Consider the following 23,631-nt stretch of genomic DNA (forward strand, 5'->3'; position numbering starts at 1 on the left):
TGTGGGTGAAGCCAGTACATAGGGGAGACCCCACTGGGCGTTTCCCCTGGGACGACTTCTTATGAGACAAAAGCAGCACTCACCGGGCAGCTGAATACTGGGCGGTCGGTCATCCTGGCTTTGTGACCTTGGTCTGATCACATAACATTCTGGGCCCTGTTTCCTTCTCTGTAAAATGCTAACTGCCCAGACCCAGTATGTCATGATTCTGTGATTATGGGTATATCAAAACACCATTATTCTCTTCTTTATAGATTGTAGAGATGCAGTCTGTATCCAAAATGTGGGTTTAAACAGCCTAAACAGCAGCCCTGAACATTTTACTATGGATGCCTCTTCTAAAATATTAAACTCCGTGATCTGAATTAATTCTTTCTTCTTCCACCTTCTCTGAATCCACATATAATAGCCCATTGTGCACAAGGTTTCTCTTATGATTTTCCACCAATCTTAGATTTATGTGTGACTCTGCGCAATGCTAAATGGGACCCTTGATTACAATAACTGTTGCCCTTTTCCGTCCCTCACATGGCTACGCTGACAGTCCTGCTGTGATGTAACTTTGATTTCATGCCTTTGAAGGGTGGCTAATGCTACAAAGATCGCTTTGTATGAGACCCCAACTGGCTGGAAGTTTTTTGGGAATTTGATGGATGCGAGCAAACTGTCCCTTTGTGGGGAGGAGAGCTTCGGGACTGGTAAGTCACACTCCTGTGCTAGCATTTTCCTCCCTGTAACCACTATTTCCAGTAAAAGCTTAGACTGCTAAGGTAGCACTGAAATAGCAACAATAGCTGATGTGTCCTAAATCAAGGTACAAATTATTTATAACAACCCTGGTGAAGTGTACACATTTGAAAAGGGGTGAGCACATTCAGCCAGAAAGGCTGATTTTACTTTGAGAGGATCACATGGACTCAGACAGGAAGCTGGGGGGCCTCCTCGGCAGCGTGGTCATTGAGTCTGTAGGGATTAAACAGAGTGATAAACAGATTTTTCTTCCTTCAGTGGTCAAAGAAACCTTCATAGATGTTTTCATTTCTGAGAAGAAATACGGTGGAGCAAGCCAGTTTTTTGTTTTTATTTAAGAAGAGGTTTCAGCACAGCATTAAATCTTTCTCTTTTATAGGCCCAAGTTTTCTATAGCAGAATAATCAAGGCTAAGTGAAGGAAGACCATGAGGGTGGAACTAAGTTGCTAGGTGATCAAGAAATTAAAAATACATCTTTGTGCCTGAGGGTGTATGTGTAATTGTATTAATATTCAAGTGAAAGAAGAGTACATAGTATTCTCGGGGGATGACCCAAGACCCATAGACCCCACTCTGTGTGCTCTCCTTCCTCCTTTCTGCTTGTCCAAATATTGACCCGAACTCCCACCTCTTTCATGACCTTCTCTGCTACCTCATGCTGCCTGCATCAGTCTCTCTTTTCTAAACATCTGTTCAGGTGTGTGGCCCTGTCCCATGTATCAGTCTCCGGCCAGGTTCTAAGGTACTTAAGTGACTACATCTCTTCTCCTTTTATTCCCTCTACCCGATATTTTTAAGTAAATGCACTGACCTTGATCCTATGGTGCTCTATTGTCACGCTTTAGTGAAGAAAAGAAGATCAAAACCAAGCATTCTCTCAGCTTTGCAACTGAGTTGTAGTTCATGCCAGGTTAAACAGAACAGAATACTGATTTCCTTTCCTTTCCTATAAGTCTGGAGGTAGAGCGGGTAGAATGAGCTGCTAAATTGGAGGTACATATTTACAAAGTTCTAAGCAACTTGGTCTTTTTGAGAGTGGTAATATTCCTTGGCAATGAACTGCCTTGACAGAATTGGAAGGTATGAAGTAGGCTGGATGAGTCTTGGGGTTGAACAACTTTCACAACAAAGGCTAGACAGTTTCCCAAAGTTGTAGGTGCTTAAATCAGAGATTACAAGCCACTGCTTAGTCCTTTTCTGCTTCATATAATGTGCACGGTGCCATGCTATTCTGAGGGTTACTACGTGAATGCCCAATGAGCCTATGAGGTGGTCTTCTCCCATGAAACTCCCCACAGTGTCATCTAGTTCAGGCCTGGCATCAGTCATTCTTTATGAATGAAGATGTCTTTGAAGGCAGCAACTGTGTCAAAACCTTTGGTTTCCTGTTCCCATGTACTTTTATCAGTGTGGAGCCTAATGAAAAGATACAAGTCTAGAGTCAGGTTTCCCAGACCATGTGGGTATGTGGAAGAATACTAGTTCCATGAGAGGGTTCTAGGGGTCAAGAAAAAGTGGGAAAATTGGACCACACTTCTCTATTTTGGATATTCACAATGATACTAGCATTTGAAGATTCCAGAACATTCTGCCATAAAGAATCCTGTTAGTACAGTTTTGCCTAAACATAGTTTACCACTGTATATAATAATTATGATGATATTGCATAATATCATCACGGCAATAATGATAATTATTATCATCATCATTTCATAGTAAGTACGGTAACTTTTTTTTCCACAGACTCATGTGGGAAGCCTTGGGCAAGAGGGATCAGAGCCCCAGAGATAAGTAGGAATCCCTGGTGCTGACCGGCAGGGAATAGGCCTAAAGACAGGATGGCACAAGCTGCTCCTCTTACATGACAGGTCTTCAAATACAAGAAGCAGCTCTCAGGTCCTTCCTTCCTCAGGCTGTCCATCTTTGTTTCCTCCAGTCATTCCTCGTTTCACATTGTTTATAGACTCAGCGCCAGCCTCTAGGTGCTTCTGAGTTTACCAGTGTCACTCTTGGAAGGTGATGCCCAGAACTGAGCCCAGATCTTCCAGGGTTGGCCTGGCAAGTGAAGAGTAGGGTGGGATGATTATTTCTAGTGATTGGGGCACTGTATTTTTCTTGACATAACTTTCCTTTATGTTAGTTTTTAGGAAGTTGCATAATACTGTTTAGCCCATGTAAGGTTGTGGGTAATTAAACCCTAAAAGTTTTTACCTAGAACTATTTGCCAAGGGAAGTCTCTCATGTTATGTTTGTGGAATTGATTTCTTTGAACCAAAGTATTAGACTTTAGACTATTGTAAAAGTTTGTTCTCATTTATTAACACATTCAACAAATGCCTAGTACCAATCATGGTTTTAGCTTCTCCTTGGTATATTTCATATCCAAAGAGAGAATGCACTTCATTATCATGAGGATAATCACAAGCTCTTTCTCTCTCTCTCTCTCTCTTCAAAAAAAGAAAATTGTTGTGTAATATTTCTCAGATAAACATTTAAACAGCCAGGCTGCATAGCCATGGATCTCCACTGTTGTGACCGAGTGCAGCTGGGCTTACTTAACTGAACTCCTGATCTTCTTATTTATAGAGGAGTTAATTTTTAGCTACCGTGTCCCTTGCTAGTGAATGTTTCCAACAGTTCTTTCATAGTTTCTCAGGGTAGACATTAGTGACTCTATGAACTTTGAAACATTTGAATTCTATAGCTTAATTGAGCACAGAGTGCTTTATTTCTGTATTTTTCCAGGCAATAGCAGAGAAAATTTCTCAAAAACACTTCCTTGACCTTTCAGGGTGGGCCAAATCCCCTGATTATTGACTCTTGTGGCACCATGTACCTCTTCTTTGTTGTATTTGTTGCAGCTGTGATTTTACAATTACTTATGATTATTTGATTAGTGTCTGTTGGCTCCACTAGACTGTATGTGCCATGAGGACAGAGATCTTATGTGTCTTATCCTGCATTGTATCCCTTGAGCCTCCCGTAGAGCCCAACATAGAACAGGTGCTCAATAAACTCTTGTTGAATGAGTTCATGAACACTATTCACTTGGCACTTTCTATTTAGACAAACAGATTCCTGCTATTGGAAAAGAAAGAACTTTAAAAGGTATCTGATGTAAATTCCTGTATGATGCTGGAATCATAGTGACTGGTCAGTGCTTTCCAGCTTAACCACCCACCTCAATGGAGAATCCACACTTCACCTCTTGGCGTAGTCTGGGACTCTTGAAATGACTCAACACCACTTCTACCCCACGGTCCAGGGTTGGGAACCCCAAGTCTTTGTGGGAGAAATGCACTTTTGCAAAAGAAAAGAAGTTTGCTTGCAAAGAGGTGCAAAGGAGTCTAACTTCAGGACTGGCCCACCGAATAAAACAAACCACTAGTGTCTGAAGAACAATCTTGCAATATTACTAACATTACCAAGTATACATTAGTCTGTTTGTGCTGGAGGAGCAGCAGCTTTCTCATCTGGATATGGTAACCACAGAAACTAGGACACTTCTTCAGAGATCAGCATTACAAACACCAGGGATAAATAGGGACAACTAGACAGGATGAGCCTGTTGTTGTTAGTTGATCTCATGGTACAAAGCTGTTTTTCCTTCCAAACCGTGGATGATTATGTACATGTTTATACACAATGGCAGAGGGCAGACTGTCAGTTCCATCCTATCTTAGAATTGTTGGGACATTGAAAGTGAAGTCACTGAATAGTATAGAATACGATGCATTTGAACCCTTCCTCAGGAAAATAGGGGGCTTGGGAAAGATCGATGGGAAACCAGGTTGATGATGAACTTGGTATCACTGGAGATATGTAAGTTATGATCCGGTCAGGTCTAGAGGTTAGCAATATTTTTTTCCCTGCCCTATCTTTAAAGGTTCTAGTGCTAATGCATCATACAGGAGTGATAACTTGAAGAAATGTGACATTAACGCTTTGCAAATTTCTTTTAATTTTAGTTTCTTATGAAAAGTCCTTCATGTTTGTATATTTTGCATTGATTCATTCCTCAAATATTTATTGAACTTTGACTTTATCCTGGATACTGAGTTAGACTCTGGGTCACATGGTGAACAAGGCCTTCTCATAGAGGGCTCCATGAATGACAAGTGTGCAAAGCAACAGAAGGTGAAGTACAGGGGTACTTCGGTAGCTTTATTCTCGGGGTGCCTAACTTGGTTCTGTGGTGTAGGAGATCAGATTTTCTTTCTGGTTTTTCTGCCCATTCTAACTTGCATAGCTACTGAGTACATTTCCCTGCAGGCAAAGCCCACAGGGGAAGATTGTAGCACCCCATGTCTGGGCATAGCCTAGACAGAATACCCCAGTAGAACTAGGCTTATACACTAAATATAACTGACTCAATTAAACTGTTATCTGCCTGTCTCCCTCACCTATATGTCTGTGCTCATCTGTGAGGGCAGGAGACACACTTATGCATCTTGGTATCTTCTTATGTGCTTGGTACATGCTGGCACTGATTCACATTTGTTGAGTGTAAAGTGAAGTTTGTGTTAGGACACAGTTTCTGCTTATCAGACACTTACTACCTTCTTCCAAAGGCACCTTATGGAAAGGAAACCAAGTTCCAGGGGCAGTAATGAGGCAGGTCAGGCCTCATTGCTAAGTGGAAGGCCTCACAGTTCCTGGGGACAGCCTCCTGGGAGCTGGAGTGGTATGGAAAAGGCTTTCTTTCCAAGTGAAGTCGTTTCTGCAGTGGAAGGCCAAGAGGACAGGACTGTAGACACAGCAGGTCAGCTGAACCTCCCAGTCAGTCAACTGGGTCCCGGCCATTCTTTGGGCAGACTGTCTTAACAACTGACTTTGGGCCAACCCCTGTTGGGGAAGTACAACTCATAGTCTAGGGTGGGGTGTGATCACAGGGAGTGGTATAAGCACAGAGGGCATGGGGAGTGCATCCTGGATAAGACTGAAGTTGAAAGCAATTGCAGAACATGTTAGCCAGGCTAGTAGGTGTATCTGGGATGGGCTTTCCAGGCAGTGAGAACTGTATGTTCAGGGGGCTGGAGGAGAGAGAGAAATTGACAGAAAAAGAAAGAGACAGACAGACACTGGTACTTTCAGAGAACTCCATGCAGCTGTTTTTCAGCTGTCATGCCCCCATCCTCAGGCCTGTCACCTGGCAGGGGCTGGACAACTCCTGAGATGCCCATAGTGGTAACTGTAACCCAATCCCTAAACGGTTAGCTCTTGGCTCCCTCAGGAATGGTTGACATTTTTCTTGGCTGAGACCCAGGATGTGCCCTGACTGAGTCGAATTTATGCTTATCACAAGGTGCTGATTAGGCCAAAGTAAAGTGACAGGTGTTTGAAGATGCTGAAAGGGTAGAATTCCTGTCCCTGAGCGGAGCAAGGGTGAAGAGATCCAGTGCAAAACCCACCACTGTCTTTTGTGCCAGCTGGGACTAGCAGTCCTTGCCTACAGTGTTCTCCCTTTCTCACAGTTAAATGAGCTTGACTTCGTTTTCTTTCTAAAAATTAAAACATAATGAAACAAGTAATTTATGTTCATTATGAAAAAATAAGGAAGGAGGGAAAAAACACTGTAATCCCAGTGCCCAGAGGAAAGAGCATATTAGGTTATATTCTTCCATTTTCTTCTCCAATATGTATAATCAAGGAGCATTATTTTTAAAAGCATAATAAAGTCCGTGGAAAATGTAATAATTTTCCATAAAAGCCTTTTATTTTTCCCTTTATTCAAAACAGTATCTAGTAGTTACATCACACCTCACAGTTTATAAAATATTTCTACTTGCTTTTTCATAGTAATTTCTCACAGTTACGAGAGAGAAGTTAGCGTTATTTCTGTTTTGCAGTTGAAGAAACTGAGGCTTAGAAAATGTACGTGATTAGTCCAAATTCAAGTAGCTTACAAGTAACAGAGCCTCAAATTCACGTTTTCTGATTCTTAAGTATCAAGCTTTATCTACTGAGCCACGACTGCAAAAAGAATAGCTTTAGAAACACGTACATGCACCATTGGTATTTTCCACTGGAAACTTGGCGTCATTCATCAGAACCCTGAAGAAAATGAAATTTGCTCCACCTTCCTGAGTATTAATAGAATTACCTGGACTTTTTGATACATCCAAGGTGATTAGTGATGAACCAGAATATCCAAAGAGGCTGAGGATTATACAGTTGGAATCGGATATTTGTTTATGTTACCCAGGGCAGGTATTTTGTTTATAATATTAGGTGTATGATTTAGTTATCTCCAAGTAACTTGGCCAGAATTGGGTAAGACTTTTATATTTTATTTTCATTTCCACACAAAAGAAAAAATCAAATTCCTTACTTAGGTCAGGAGAAGCACAAAGGAACACCGCCTTCTATACTTTCAGTCTAGCCAAAAGAGAAAAAAGAAAAAAAATTAAGGAAAAAAATAATAAAAGAAGGAAGAAAAACAACCCAGTGGAGCACAGACAAATAATTCCAAGCTGGTATACTGCTGTCATGAATTCCCAGTATATTGGGGAAGCTGCCAGAGTCTTGCTTCTCAGGATGAACTGTTGCCAAAACGTATCATTTGCAAAAGCTGTAAGAGCCAGAGAGCTTTTTGCTCCTTAAAATAGCAGTAAAGGCAAATAAAAGTCTAAAGATAGTAAAATTAGGTAAACATTTTTGAAATATGTTATATAAAGCACTAAAAATATTGCCTACTCTCACTAGTTTTGCCGGCATCCAGGTTTTGAGCACAGTTAACTTCTAAAAGTAGTATCCCATTGAAGAGAAAAGTCTTTTGAAAGAAAAAGTCATATGTTTTAAGAACCAAAAATAGAAAGAGAAAGTGTTGGAATAAATTGATTGGTTGATTCATTCACACAGTCTTTCATAATTAGTTATTTACCATATTCCTTGTGCTATGCTAGCCACCAGACTTAATTACAAGGATAAATAAGAGGTGCCCCTAAGAAGCACACAGTTAGTGGGGAGAAAGGCCCACAAACAGATGGTTGAGACTCAAGGAGGCTGATGTCACCCCAGATGTTCTGTGCAGGTTGCTATAGGAGAAGAAAGAGAAGGGAGCTCATGACTGCCTAGGGAAGTTGGGAGCTAGTCTTAAAAAAGAGAGGACATTTGAGCTGGGTCTGAAAAGATGAAGAGAGGAAGGAAAAACACTTAACACGTGCCTCCTGCATACCCAGCATGGTGCTAGATACTCTGACAATTCCAAGAAGAATAAGACCCAGCGGGAAGTACAGTAGGGCAGGCACATAAAGAATTCAACATAAAATAATGTTAAAGCATGATTATAGAGCAGTTGTATACACTTCTATTTAGAAATCAGAAAATAAGGCTCCATGTAGACTGCTTTCTTTCAGAGTAAGGAGTTTAAAGGCAAAAGAATGAGAGTTGTGTTCCGTATCAAGCTCTTGGAAAAGGGTGTCCATGCATATAAGCACAACTAGAGAAGCCCATTTTAAAATTTTGTTAAAGATTTTAGCAAGGACCTTAGCAGAAGACAAATGTATCAGAGTTTGTTTAACCAAACCTTAATGGTTAAAGAACAGTGTCTTAGAGTTGGAATTGCTGGATCCATGAGTAGGTCCAGTTTTAAGGCTTTGATACTTTTTTGCCAAATTGCTGTCCAGAAGGATTGTGCCAGTGTCCACTGCCACCAGCTCTATGGTGGAATCCTGTTTCCCGTTTATCCTCCTGGCACTGGCTGTTCGGATTTTTACACTTGTGGATTTTTATACCTTTTGTCAAGCAAGTAGCAGTTTCTCATTGTGGTTTTAACTTTAATTTTTCTTCTTAAAAGTAACACCAGCTTTTTATTATGCTAATTGGTTGGGGGTGTGTGTGTGTGTATGTGTACTGTTTGGCAAATCACCTATTTATATCCTTGGCCTGTTTTTCTATTGAAATTCTTTTTTCTCATTCATACATAAGAATGTTTTCTATATTGAATGTATTAAACATCTGCCTTAAAATACATCGAATGTGGCCGGGCACAGTGGCTCACACCTGTAATCCTAGCACTTTGGGAGGCCGAGGTGGATGGATCACCTGAGGTCAGGAGTTCAAGACCAGCCTGGCCAACATGGCGAAACCCTGTCTCTACTGAAAATACAAAAATTAGCCAAGTGTGGTGGTGGGCACCTATAATCCAAGCTATTCGGGAGACTGAGGCAGGAGAATCGCTTGAGCCGGGGGTGTGGAGGTTGCAGTGAGCCGAGATCATGCCACTTCACTCCAGCCTGGGCGAAAGAGCAAAACTCCATCTCAAAAAATAAAAGGATAGATAGATAGATAGATAGATAGATAGATAGATAGATAGATAGATAGATAGATAGATAGATAGTGTTGAACATCTACCTTAAGTGCTATCCACTTTTAAACAACCAGATCTCTTTAATTTTTTAAAGTTTGTCAATGGACTTTTAATTTTGTCCATAGTAGTTTTACAGTATAGAAATGCTAATTTTTAAGTGGATAAATACATCAATGTTTTCTTTTATGAATACTGAATTTACATTATCACCCCTAAGATTTATATATAAATATATAAAAATACATGTATATTAATATAATATATACTAGTATTTAAAAGCTTTCAAGTTTCACATTCAATTTTTTAGTTCAACTGGAATTATTTTTGTTATGGTGTTTTATAGGGAAGAAAACAATTTTTTTTTTTTTTTGAGACGGAGTCTCGCTCTGTCGCCCAAGCTGGAGTGCAGTGGCGTGATCTCGGCTCACTGCAAGCTCCGCCTCCCGGGTTCACGGCATTCTCCTGCCTCAGCCTCCCAAGTAGCTGGGACTACAGGCGCCCGCCACCATGCCCAGCTAATTTTGTTTTGTATTTTTTAGTAGAGACGGGGTTTCACAGTGTTAGCCAGGATGGCCTTGATCTCCTGACCTCGTGATCCGCCTGCTCGGCCTCCCAAAGTGCTGGGATTACAGGCGTGAGCCACTGCACCCGGCCAAGAAAACAATTTTTTAAAGCTATTTATCCAGTTATCCAAACGCCATTTAAAAAGTAATCCACTGTTTTCCCACAGCCTCGAAGTGAGACCTTTGTCATATACTCAAGCCTCATATGTGCTTGGATCTCTTTCCAGATGCGCTCTTTTGTTCTGTTAAGCTACCAGACTATTTGAATTATTGAAATTTTATAATGGTCATGTTCTTTTGCTGTTTGTTCATTTAAGATCTACTGTGTTTTTCCTTCACATTAATACTTTATAACTGATATATCAAATTCTACCTAATTATCTCACTGACATTTTTATTGACATTTGCCTTAAATTTCTAAATCACTTTGGGAAGCATCAATTTCTTTTCAGTATCATGTTGCCTACTTAATATGTGACTCCTCCTGTGTACCCAAGTCCTCAGTCAGGCTGTGTGATTCCGTTAGTGGGGTCTGCACACCTACTGTTGAGTCCTGTATTAGTCTGTTCTCACACTGCTATAAAGAACTACCTGAGACTGGGTAATTTATGAAGAAAAGAGGTTTAATTGACTCACAGTTCTGCAGGCTGTACAGGAACCATGGCTGGGAGACCTCAGGAAATGTATAATCATGGCAGAACAGTGAAGAGGCAGCTGGCACCTTCTTCACATGGCTGCAGGAGAGAGAGAGTGAAGGGGGAAGTGCTATACACTTTTAAACAATCAGATCTCATGAGAATTCACTTACTATCATGAGAACAGCAAGAGGGAGCTTTGTCCCCCATGATCCAATCACTTCCCACCAAGTCCCTCCCTCAACATGAGATACGGGTGGGGATGCAGAGCTAAACCATGTCAATTACCTTCTCAGGTACTGGGAGAAAGCATGTTTCTCACAGCAGCTTGCTCTCCCCTTGCCAGGTTCTGACCACATCCGTGAGAAAGATGGACTGTGGGCTGTCCTTGCCTGGCTCTCCATCCTAGCCACCCGCAAGCAGAGTGTGGAGGACATTCTCAAAGATCATTGGCAAAAGTATGGCCGGAATTTCTTTACCAGGTGAGCCACAGCCCAGCTGGGGTACAAGGTAAAGTGGGGAAGTGGGCAGAGAGAATTCTCATGCATCCACAGCCTCTCCTGTCTTAAGTGATAGTAAAACCTAATTCATCCAGCCTCTCCCAATTGGAGACTTTAAAAATAATTTGGTCAGGGATGAAATGAAGTCAATTTTTATGTCAGCCATAAAGAGTGAGGCTTTAAAAATGTAGCTAACATAATCAAAAGAATAAATGCTTTATAAGCATTTTAAATGTGCCCATTGGGTGGACATGATCATAACATTGGATTTGGATTCAGAGAAATGGATTAGAATTTTATTTCTTCCCCTTACTAGACTGGGGAGCCATTTAGCTTTTCTCTGTACTCAGTTTTGTCATCTGTAGAAATGGGAATAACAGTCCAGCTGTTGAAAGAATTAAATGAATAATGAGTCTGAAAATGTTTTGTAAACTCTGGGGTACTGGAAGCCTAGAAACTTTTTTTCATAAATTATAGAAACAGTTATGCTTAGTCCACATCAACTTTTCTGCCTTGTGAAAGAGGTCCCCAGGGGCTATATGCTTGTCAATATTTCTTTCATTTATTCAACAGATATTGACTGTATACCCGATTTCCATCGGGTACGTGGAATTCAGCAGTGAACAAAATACTTAGAATACTTAGTAATTATTCTTTATCATGCATACTTCTATTTTTAAAAAGCATTCAAAAATTTGTTGACAGTAGTACTTTTCACTAATTCCAATTTGCCTTTCCCCCAGTTAGTGTAAAACTCTAAGAATTTTTCTGGACCTCAGTATTCCAATTATAGAAAGAAAATATGATAAAAAGGATATTAGATGAATTGTTTATGTATAAGAAATGAATAGGTATAATTTCTCTGGACCTCAGTTGCCTGTTCTACAAAATGGGTGAGTTAGACTAGACAATTTAAAAAATATATCCCAGATTTTATAGTCCATGATCTCTGGATAGCCAAGAAAGAATTCAACTAAGTAAATTAAGCTCCTTAATCAGAATTCTTTTATTAACTTTGGACGAGTCCATTGATCTCTTTCTCTCTCACGTTATTCTTTTGTGGAAGGAATAAGTAATAACTATCTGACACCACACAGTAGCCCTGGGAACCAAGGCAAAAAAACCTCTAAATAACAGACGGAAAAACCTGGTCATTCAGAACAGCAGTCATGAACTCTCTAGAATCTGAAGTATCATAAAAACAGGGCCATGTCTGTTTTTGTGCCCTAAGCACACAACTTATAGTAAAGACTGCATAAATATGTTTTGAATAGATAAATGAATGAGTTAACAGGTGAACAACAGCCAGAGTAGAATAAGGTTAGCAGGGGTTGTTCAGAGAAAGGGTCACACCCTTGAATTAGTCACAAACCTCCATATAAAAACGATTTTAACATATTTTTATTAATTATCAAATTAACTGCTAACCAAGGATTACAAATCAAGTCCTTAGTACCTTCATTTATGATTAGTTAAAACTCCATTATACCTTCCACTTACTGAACAAAAGTGCTAGGCACTTTTGCATGCATTGTCTCACTTTAGCCTCAAAACAGTTATTGATAAGGTAGCTGAGATTCTGAGAGATAGGGCAACTGGCCCTGTAGTCACACAATTAATAGCCAATAGAGGCTGAATTCATAGCTCATCTGTCTGATTGCAAAACCCAGACTCTTTCTATTCCACCCCTCTGTGCCTAGGGTTTAGAAAACATTTCTCTGGAACACCCAGAGGTCAAAAATGTAAAGCACAAACAGCTGGTTGTAATTTCTTGTTGTTTATCATGTTAACTGGGGGAAAGAGCTGACTTTAAGATTAAGGGGACTGTTTGGCCTTTGATTCATAGAATCCTGGAGCCAGAATAGGCTGGCCTTAATTCCCCAGCATTTCTCATGTCTCAGAGGTGTCATCTTGCATATATCGTATCTATTTCACGATTACAAACAAACATAGACTCTGCTATCTTGAGCTTCTAAAAAATAACTCTCTCAAGAGGGTATATGCCACTAGGTCAAGAAAAGCCACCTGTACAAGTCTTTAACATCATAAGAAAGAAGTCAAAAAGAATTCTTGAAGGAAAACTCATCTTCATAGAATTTCATTTGTGATGCACGTTTTTCCTTGGCCCTTTTTCATCCACACTGGGCCTTCTCTGTCAGGGTGAACCTAAAGGACCTTGGACCAAAATCCACTCCCACTGAAAGGAAGGAGACAGAACTTAAAATAAAACAAAACTAAAAAAAAAAAAAAACATTGAGAGAGCATCAGGATAAACAGCTAATGCATTTGGGGCTTGATACCTAGGTGATAGGTGCAGCAAACCACCATGGCACATGTTTACCTATATAACAAGCCTGCACGTTCTGCACATGTATCTTAATAAAATTAAATTTAAAAAATAAAAGAGGCATTTTGGGTATAAAGAGTCAGTGTTTGGCATCTTCATCTGGTCGGTGAAAACTTGGCCCTGCTTTGGGAAACTCTTGTAGAGCTGGAACTCTCCTTAGTAAAAATCTCAGCAGCCTAAGGCGGGTCTCAGGCTGGGAGCAGACCCTGCATTCACCCTAGAGAAACCCAGGGAGCTTGGAGAAGTGCCTGAGTCACTTGCTCCTTTCAAGGGAGCTCTCCAGAGATAACATTGCTTTTCATTTTACGTCCTCAGGATGTGGTGATTAAACGTTAGATAGCATCTTTCAAAAGCCTTTGAAACCTCTTAGAGCTTTATTCTGTAGAAATGCCAAGATGGGTGTTTTCTGCTTATTCAGAAGCTCGTAACCCTTCCCTGAAATCCTCCAAACCCTTCCTTTCATCCCTGGCCTGTTCCATCCCCAGTGACTGACAGGCCTGTATTTTTTTTTTTTTTTTTTTTGCCAGCTTCTTCTGAAGTTAGTTTTGGGGGAGGGCCAAACAAATGGTGAAGAAAGTGCTGACTGATAGGCCTTGGTGTGATCTGCAGTCAGCCCGTGGGTCTCAACTTCGTGACTTCTTCCAGGTATGATTACGAGGAGGTGGAAGCTGAGGGTGCAAACAAAATGATGAAGGACTTGGAGGCCCTGATGTTTGATCGCTCCTTTGTGGGGAAGCAGTTCTCAGCAAATGACAAAGTTTACACCGTGGAGAAGGCCGATAACTTTGAATACAGCGACCCCGTGGATGGAAGCATTTCAAGAAATCAGGTAGAAACAGACCTGTGTGTAAGTGGGGGAGAGACCTCAGAGCTTCATCTCTGACATCTCAAGGCAAAAATGAAAAAGTTCCTGTTGGCCATTTTTCTTTTGCTGCCGTGTTTTTCTAGGGTGGCTGTTCTTACCTGGTTTTCTACTATCCCACGTGACTCTCACATGCACTCGTTGGGACAGTGGTTTATGCCCTGGTTCTATGCACTGTCCAGTACCCTCATTCTGGGATCCTTAACCTGAACTCCAGAGGGATTTTTGCCAGATATATGCAAGATGATGTGTCCATTGTACATGCAAAAAGGAGCCCCAGAATCTAAGAAAGAGGGAGAACTGTGGGAACTTAGATATCAACTCCTCTCTGTTCTGTCAGCAGGTTATAGCAGAGTGACAGCATGTAAGTGGCATTATCCTTATATGTTTCTCTCATATGTTCTAATTTCTAAAGAAGAGAAAAATAGATGAAGCATTCCCAGACTTAGAAACGTTGCATCGTCATTCGCAGCACATGACTGGCACCCCACTTGACACAGCAGTACCTGGCAAGATGCCACAGTTTAGGACCCGGAGCATCTCTAGATGTGGACAGGATTGTTAGTGCTTCCCTTACTGCATACCGGGTACCCTAGGCTGCAGGCTGGGTCAGGTTTTCTCCCAGCTTCTCACGCCCAGGGTTCTCTCACCTCTGCTTCTGTTAGCTGTTTTTGTCACAGAGTAGACTCATCTCTCGTAATTCATAATAGAATAAAGAGGGGGATGAAAATTCTATTACAACTTCCTAGTTTACTTTTTTCCAATAGACCCAGATTTTTGGCCTGGTCCTTGTCAAGGCATCGCATCGGGTTTGGAAGGGCCAGGCTGTGGGATTTACTGGAAGCTTCCCTCTGGGGAGTAGGCAGTGAATGGATGGATGGGCCACAGCGACCCTCAGTGCCTGGAGTCTCCCCTCCTCAACTTTTAGCACAAGTGGTTTCTCATCCTTGTGCTTGTTTGCCATCTTTAAGAACTTTGGGTCCAGTTTGGATGATTGTAAATTATGCCTGAGGTAATTAGAAGAGAGACCTGTGGTTGAGGAAGAAAGGGATGTAGAAAAGGAGAGAGTGGCGCTGAGGGATGGCAGAGTGGGACAGACGTTTGTGTAATTAAACCCTCAGAGACAGAAGGGAAATCCAGGAAAAGGAAATGCCAGCCCTGCAGTGCCTCTGGCATCTGCCCGGAGGGAGGAGAAGTGCAAAGGCGTGTATGGGAGGCAGTGGCCTAAGCTCGAGGGCTGCTCTCTGTGCTGTAAAGAAAGCAGCTGCCATACTTTCTGTCGGCAGAAAACCCAAGCATTTCGATGTGAGACCAGATAGAAGGGAAAAATATGATCCAACATATGTAGATAGAACCTCTGCAATTTAGTGAAAAGAATTTTAGAGTCTTCAAGTTGAAGCTGTGGGGAAAGGAGACCAACCTTGGTGTGTTTCTACAAAGCGAGAAACGGTTAGTGAAAATGGACCGTATCCTTCCCGTGGTGACTAACTGCAGCATGCCCTCTGTGTATTTCTTCTGCTGTCTTCACTAATCAGAGCTAATGAATAGCACCATTAAACACCAGATGGGGATTGGTGATGAACAGCAGGTGAGGAGCAGTGTCTTTCTGGTCAGTCTTTGGCGTTATGCAAGGTTCTCCTTTTTACGGAGGATGGGTAGACTCATAAAGACTGAAGAGTCCTCAGGCAACTGTCTGGCCCAGCCTTCTTCCCTCAGGCTGGGAAATATCTGCCCCAGAGATCCCACACTTTTTTCCCCAAGTGAGAAGATAATTGATGTCCAGAGATACCGCTGGGGAGAAAAAAGGAGGGCAGCAGAGAGAAGGATGGGCTTGGCACTGCACACGGACCTCGCTTTGAGTCATCAGGGATCAGCAGGAGATTGGCCACTGGTCCCTGCTTGTTAGGTTGGGAATAGCCAGTCTCTGCCATTTGGGACCTCTGGCTTCCTGTTCTCTTTTGAGGACCTTTGCTGGTGGTTTGTAAGAGTCCTTCCCTTCCTCTGCCAGAGACCTCTTCTGCTCTGGTTTCAGCTCCTTTGGTCCATGTCTCCCTCTTGATCTGGGGGTTGGATTTCTGCATCTAGCAGCTTTATGTGCTTCATTATTAAGCTTCAAACTGGAATGGTTAGTCCATAAATCACAGGGAAGTGGGGAGAGGAGGGAAGCCCTCACCTCACCCAGCATCACTGAGGTCAGGTCTCCCATGACCCTGGAAATGCTTCTCCCCCCATAGCTAAGCCCCCATCAGCTGGATGCAGAGAGGGTGACGGAAGGCAGGCTTACGAGCTGCAGCTAGTGCCATTTATCAAGGATTTAACCCTCCAATTGATCAAGTATGGATGAAATTACATCACCAAATAGACCCCTCATAATTTGCCAGCCTTCAATCTCCCAGCATATGGGGAAAAAAAATCTCTGCTTATATTTTCCAGGGCTTGCGGCTCATTTTCACAGATGGTTCTCGAATCATCTTCCGACTGAGCGGCACTGGGAGTGCAGGGGCCACCATTCGGCTGTACATTGATAGCTATGAGAAGGATGTTGCCAAGATTAACCAGGACCCTCAGGTAATGCCCAGCCCTGTACCCTGGTTAGTTCATTCTGTTCAAGGGAATGATGGTTTGAGCCTGTGTTTCAATGCCTACTTTTCAAATGACTCAACAAGGTACCAGCTGTGCTCACTTACCTCCATGTTTCTTTCTCCATGTCCGCAACATTACAGATAATAATTTATAATAATAAAAATAGGGAGGCTGGGGTGGGAGGATCACCTGAGCCCAGGAGGTCAAGCCTGCAGTCAGCTGAGATCACACCACTGCACTCCAGCCTGAGCAAGACTGAGACTTTGAATAAAAATAAATAAATAAATAAATAAATAAATAAATAAAAAATAAAAATAAACAATTTTCTGAGCATTTATGGTTTGCCAAGCTCTGTTGTAAGCCCATTATGAAAATATACTCATTTAATTCTCAAATAACTTAGACTATTTTTCTCCCTGCTACAGATAAGGAAACTGAGGCACAGAAAAGTTAAGTAACAGTTCATAGGTTTACATGCCTAGAAGGATAACTAGTCTCTCTCTTTTTTTTTTTTTTTTTTTTTTTTTGAGACAGAGTCTCACTCTGTTTCCCAGGCTGGAGTGCAGTGGCACAATCTCAGCTCACTGCACCTTCCACCTTCTGGGCTCAAGCAATCCTCCCACCTCAGCCACCTGAGTAGCTAGGATTACAGGCATGTGCCACCATGCTCTGCTCACTTTTTTTTTTTTGTAGGGTGGAGGTCTTAGTACATTGCCTAGGCTGGTCTTGAATTCCTAGCCTCAAGTAATCCTCCTACCTCAGCCTCCCAAAGTGCTGGGATTATATGTGTGAGCCACTGCACCCAACCCAGGATAACTGATCTTTAAGTCAGCCCTCGTCTGGTGTTCTGCTCTGTCACCAGCCTTTTGTTGCTTTGTTTGGTCTGGTCACCTGCTTGGACAGAACACACACTGGTTCTTAGATTTGGTGGGGACAGGGAGAGGCATAGTTTCATGTGTCTTCACAGAACGGTCTGCAGACCTGCAGCCTGGTGAGCTGGGTTCCTCAGCCATTCCCCCAAAAGTCTTCAGAAGTATATCAGAGTAAGGAGGGACTCTGGGAGCAAAGGGTGGGACAGTGAACTTGAAGGACAACCCCCAGAAATGGAGGAGCCAAGGGGAAGCAGTGAAATACAGGAGTTTAAGTGTTTTTCACAATCCTCATCTCAACCAGAGCTCCATAGCTAGAAAAAAGTTGGCGAAGTGTTGTGGTACGTTAGCCCCTTCTCAGTGATTCACAGCATACAATGCACCATAAAGGCTCCAAGAATTCGGACATGGTGGCCTACACCTGTGGTCCCAGCTACTCAGGAAACTGAGGCAGGAGGATCACTTGAGCATAGGAGTTCTGGGCTATAGTGTGCTATGCCTGTAGGGCGTCCACACTAAGTTTGGCATCAATATGGTGGCCTCCTGGGAGAGAGGAACCACCAGGTTGCATAAGGAGGGGCTAACAGGCCGAAGTTGGAAACAGAGCAGGTCAAAACTCCCATGCTGATGAGTAGTGGGATCGCACCTGTGAATAGCCACTGCACTTCAGCCTGGTGATATAGCAAGACCCCACCTCTAAAAAAAGAAAAGGAAAGAAAAAAAGAGGGTGCCAAGAAGACTTGCAGTAAAGGTAACTGTTTAAATAGCATTTACTGAAGGACATTTCTCCAAAGAAAATATACAAATGGCCAACAGGTGGTCCACATCACTAATCATCAGGAAAATGAAAATCAAAACCACAGTGAGCTGTCACCTCACACCTGTTAGGATGGCCATTCTCAAGAAGAGAAAAGATAACAAGCGTTGGCAAGGATGTGGAGAAAAGGGAACCCTCAGACACTATTGGCGGGAATGTAAGTTGGTAGAGCTATTTTGGAATAACCAAAAGTATGGAGGTTCCTCAAAAAGTTAAAAATTTTTTGGTACTACTAATATATGATCCAGTATCCCTCTTCTGGATATATATTCAAAGGAACTGAAATAAATATGTCAAAGACATATCTGTTCTCTCTTGTTCATTCAGTATTATTCACAATAGTCAAGATATAGAACCAACCTAAGTGCACATCTACAGATGGATGAAGAAATTGTGAGAGAGATATATATGTGTGTGTGTGTGTGTGTGTGTATACCACAGTGGAAAACTATTCTGCCTTAAAACAACAAAAACAAAAATCTTGCCATCTTGCCATTTGCAACAACATGGATGAACCTGGAGGACATTACGCTAAGTGAAATAAGCCAGACACAGGAAGGCAAATACTGCATGATTTCACTAGTATGTGGGATCTAAAAAAAGTGAAACTCATACAAACAGAGTAGAAAGGGGCTTGCTAGGGGCTAGTGGATGGGAAAAATGGAGAGATGTTGGTCCAAAGGGTACAAAATTTCAGTTTTGTAGTATGAAGCAGTTCTAGAGATGGAATGTACAACATGATGGCTATAATGAATAACACTTGAAAGGTACTAGGAGAGTAGATCTTAATTGTTCTCACTAGCACCACCACAACAAAAAAGGTAAGTAGGTGACAAGATTGATATGTTAGTTGACTTGACTCTAGTAATCAGTTCACTATGTGTTTGTATATCAAGACATCATATTATATACCTTAAACATAAACAATTTTTATTAAAAAATTAAAAGTAAAATAAAACAAATAGCATTTGCCATGCTTATTTTTCCACAAAGCCTTTTTTCTTCTAACACCTAATTAAAATCCTGTGAAACTCATTTGGAAACCCCTGGCAAAGTGGTTTTGGGCAAAGGTTTTGGGGTTAGAGAGCTCTTGTTTTAAATTCTATTCCTGCCACTTAATAACTGTGTGTCCCTGGGTAAGTCATCACAATGTTTTGAGTCTTGGTTTTCTTGTCTGTCAAATGGCAGAGTAATACCTACTTCATCCAGTTGTTACTGGGATTTAAGGAGATAATAAATGCAAAATGTTTAAACACTGTGGCTGGCATATACCGTTAACTTTTCAGAATAAGCAGCTCTCATAGTTATTTTAGTCTAATTTTAAGCATAACATAAAATTTGCTATTATAGCCACTTTTAAGTATACAGTTTAGTAATGTTGTACATATTCATATTGTTGTCCAACGTATCTCTAAAACTTTTTTTCCCCAAAACTAAAACTCTATACCCATTGAACAGCGCCTCCCCACTTCTCCCTTTTCTCAATCCCTGGTACCACCTTTCTCCTTCCTGTGTCTGAATTTGACCACTGTAGGTACCTCACATGAGTAGTATAGTTGCTTTTATTACATAAAGCGGGAGATGAGAGAATGCTTCACTTTTACATTTTTTCCAGTGGGCAGGCCCCAGTTTCAGTCATCACCAGTACCCTGTTGTGTTGTAGGCATCCCTAAAACTTCAACCAAAGGCAATGGGGTCTGCATTATAGAGACTTAATAGCACAAGAGAAAAGGAAAAAGGAAATTGTGTTTACTTGTCTTTTGATCATCAAGATAAATGCTTGGCACATGGTAGATTCAAAGAATGAAAGAAATTTGTTTCCTCTGAACCACAGTCCTCGGGAGGTGGGATGGCAGTGAATGGTGTGAGGATCCCACAATGCCCAGGTGTATCACCATCTAGCCGGGGAGCTGCCTTCCCTTATTCTGCAGTTGCTAGGCCATCAACACTTTGTGGGGACTGCCCAAGCCCTAAGGGGAATGGCACGTGGCAGTTTCAGCAGGTGGAGCTGATTCTCCTCATCCAGGTATAATGAATTGGTGGCGATTTAGACAAGAAAAAGTAGCAGTCAGCAGTAGAAAATGTACTACTCCTAGCTCTGCTATTGAGTCATTTAGTCAAATTACTTCATCTCTTTGGGTATCAATTTTCTCATCTGTAAAATGGGCAGTTCAACTAGATTATTAGTTTTTTTTTTTTTTCAATATTGAAAGCATTTATTTACTTAAGCAACACAATTTTTTTTTTTTTTTTTTTTCCTTTAAGCAAGAAGTAGATGTGGGGAGGGGTTGTTGCATTTTTAAAGATTCCCGTATTAGACTGGGCACAGTGGCTCACGCCTGTAATCCCAGCATTTTGGGAGGCAGCAGATCACCTGAGGTCGCGAGTTCAAGACCAGCCTGACCAACATGGAGAAACCCCGTCTCTACTAAAAATACAAAATTAGCCAGGCATGGTGGCTCATGCCTGTAATCCCAGTTACTAGAGAGGCTAAGGCAGGAGAATCTCTTGAACCTGGAAGGCGGAGATCGCGGTGAGCCAAGATTGCGCCATTGCACTCCAGCCTGAACAAGAGCGAAACTCTGTCTCCAAAAAAAAAAAAAAAAAAAAAGATTCCTGTGTTAGTCTGTTTTCACACTGCTGATAAAGACATACCCGAGACTGGGCAATTTACAAAAGAAAGAGGTTTAATTGGACTTACAGTTCACATGGTTGGGGAAGCCTCACAATCATGGTGGAAGGCAAGAAGGAGCAAGTCATGTCTTGCATGAATGGCAGCAGGCAAAAGAGAGAAATTGTGCAGGGAAACTCCTGTTTTTAAAACCATTAGATTTCATGAGACCCTTTCACTATCATGAGAACAGCACAGAGAAGACCCACGCCCATGATTCAATCATCTCCCACTGGGTCTCTCCCACAACACTTGGGAATTATGGGAGCTACAAGATGAGATTTGAGTGGGGACACAGAGCCAAACCATAGCAATCCCATTGGGTACAGTGTGGGAAAGAAAGTGGAAGATATACAAGTGGATGTGGAGGCACTCAGTGCTCCAGGTAAGAGAGAGGATATTGACTTGGCAAGAGTTACAGCCGGAGAGTGGAGAGAAAAGGGGGCCGTGGAGAGAGATTTAGCGGAGAAAAGTCACTTAGGCCTGCTCATGGACTGGGCATGGGGAAAATGCAGAGGAAGATGTCAGAAGCAACTCCTACTTGTTCACTTTACATGACACACAGTAGTGTTGATCCACTGAAATAGAAACTGCTGGAACTAGGTATTGGGGGATATAACATGTGTTTGTTTTTGGACTTCTGGAGTTTGAGGAGCCTTGGAGACCTGGAAGTGGGCAGTCAGACATATGCTTTTGGAGCTAAGCATCTGTGTTTAGAGGAAGTGATGGAAAAGCTTCTCTCTATGTCTTCCTCAGGTCATGTTGGCCCCCCTTATTTCCATTGCTCTCAAAGTGTCCCAGCTGCAGGAGAGGACGGGACGCAGTGCACCCACCGTCATCACCTAAGAAGACAGGCCAGATGTGGTACGTCCCTCCACCCCCGGACCCATCCAAGTCATCTGATTGAAGAGCATGACAGAAACAAAATGTATTCACCAAGCTTTTTAGGATTTGACTTTTCCACTAACCAGTTGACGAGCAGTGCATTTGCGAGGCACTGCCAAAGAAGATGCCCTTGGGAGCTATGAGGGAAAGAGGACCTGCTGGCTTAGATCAATCTCAATTCCTTTTCATGCCCTTCTGCATTGCTGCTGTGTGGGTATTTGTCTTCTTAGCATCAGGTACAGTTTACACTACAATGTAAGGTGCAGATGGAGCATCAGCAGCGAGCAAGGCCATTCTTCATCCTTAGGATGTGGCAATGAAATGACGGTGCAAATTCCTTTCTCTTTCGTGAATCTTTCCCCCCATTTCCTGTTTACATGTAACCCAACAAAATGCAATTTCTGGTGCCTTCTGTCCAATCAGTTCTTTCCTCTGAGTGAGACGTACTTGGCTACAGATTTCTGCCTTGTTTTGCGACATTGTCCCATTCGCACAGATATTTTGGGATAATAAAGGAAAATAAGCTACAATTGCTTGTCGTCTTTTTTTCTTAACTGCAAAGTACTTTTTTGATTTTAGGAAGAAAAACGATTTTTTTTTTTTTTAGAAGGTGGGGAGTATTGTATTTTGTTTTCATGTCCTAGCCAGAAAATGAAACGGTCTCTGGGCTAGGTTGCAAATCCTTAGACTCAAGAATTGTAATTTTTTTTATTGTCCTGAATATTCTAAAAAGTAACATAAATTTTAAGAGAATTGTAATTTAAAATCTTAGCAGGGTCACCTGAGCTCTGGATTCTTCCAAGGTAGACAAATCAAGCTTGACATGGTTAACTTGGAACAAGGGAAAGGAAGAGTGATTTTCCTCTTCCTAGTGCTTCAGTAGCAAAGCACTGGTACGTGCTCTGCAGTACTGAGATGCCTTGATGCTTATTGAAGGGAGGCAGAACCCTCAGAATCTGAGAGCAGAGTTACTGGCATGTGGCCAAAAATCTGAGCCCACTGGCATCTTATTCAGCTCAGAACGCTTATATTCCATCCACAAGTATATTATAGTTAAAAGCATAGACTTGAGAGCCAACAGACCCAAGTTTGAATCCCACTTGAGACCTTGAGTGACTTTTGAATATCATTATCCTTAAAGTGGGGAAGAAAATAGTTCTACCTTTATGAATTGTTGAGTACCTTAAGTGAGTACATCTGTGTAAAGCAGTGAGCACAGTATCTAGTGCATGGTACGTTGTTAAATAAGTGAAAACTAGGATTATGTTTATGATACCATTTTTAGATTTTAAAGCACTGTATATACAGGAAAAACGAAAACTGTAACACTAATATTTGTAACACATTTTACATTTCCAAGGTACTTCCACAAAGTCACCTTGCCGTATGGGCTATTCCAGAAAGTCAGCCCAGCTCTGTACCCTTCCCCTACACAGTGTGGACTCCCTGGCACAGGTGGCAGGATCTTTATCTGGGGTAAGATTTCCATTGTTGCCAGCTCAGCAAACTGCTTTGACAATGATGACAATGATGGGTGTGGTGGTGATGAGTTTGTCTGGAACGTTAACCCCATGCCAGGCACAATTCTGAGTGCTTTCCATGTACTCTTTATCTTCCCGACAACTCTGAGGTAGTACCCTGAATATTCCCATTTTACAGATGAGGTTCAGTTACTCACTCAAGATCGCACTGCTGGGGAGTGGTAGATGCCCCCAGACAGTGCAGCACCAGCCCTACACAGTTCAAACCACTTCAGATTTCTTCTACGGACTGGCTACTTCTAGGCTACACCTAACATGTGGAAGAAAGGTGTGCAAATGCCCCCGTGCTTAACGCA

The 23,631-nt window shown here is 41.8% G+C and overlaps 1 protein-coding gene across 4 annotated transcripts in view; it reads left to right on the forward strand.

Annotated features, from left to right (window-relative positions):
• PGM1 (phosphoglucomutase 1) overlaps positions 1–22,324 on the forward strand; it is a 66,283-nt gene extending 43,959 nt beyond the window's left edge. For all 4 annotated transcript variants that reach the window (XM_011988945.1, XM_011988946.1, XM_011988947.1 and 1 more), the window contains exons 7-11: positions 583–698; positions 10,607–10,742; positions 13,753–13,936; positions 16,403–16,537; positions 21,666–22,324. In XM_011988945.1, the coding sequence (XP_011844335.1) occupies positions 583–698; positions 10,607–10,742; positions 13,753–13,936; positions 16,403–16,537; positions 21,666–21,755 (661 nt within the window). In that variant the 3' untranslated portion in view covers positions 21,756–22,324. The remainder of the gene's footprint in view (positions 1–582; positions 699–10,606; positions 10,743–13,752; positions 13,937–16,402; positions 16,538–21,665) is intronic.
• The last annotated feature ends 1,307 nt before the right edge of the window (positions 22,325–23,631 follow it).

This window comes from Mandrillus leucophaeus, unplaced genomic scaffold, assembly GCF_000951045.1.
Source record: "Mandrillus leucophaeus isolate KB7577 unplaced genomic scaffold, Mleu.le_1.0 Scaffold341, whole genome shotgun sequence".
Classification (NCBI taxonomy): domain Eukaryota; kingdom Metazoa; phylum Chordata; class Mammalia; order Primates; family Cercopithecidae; genus Mandrillus; species Mandrillus leucophaeus.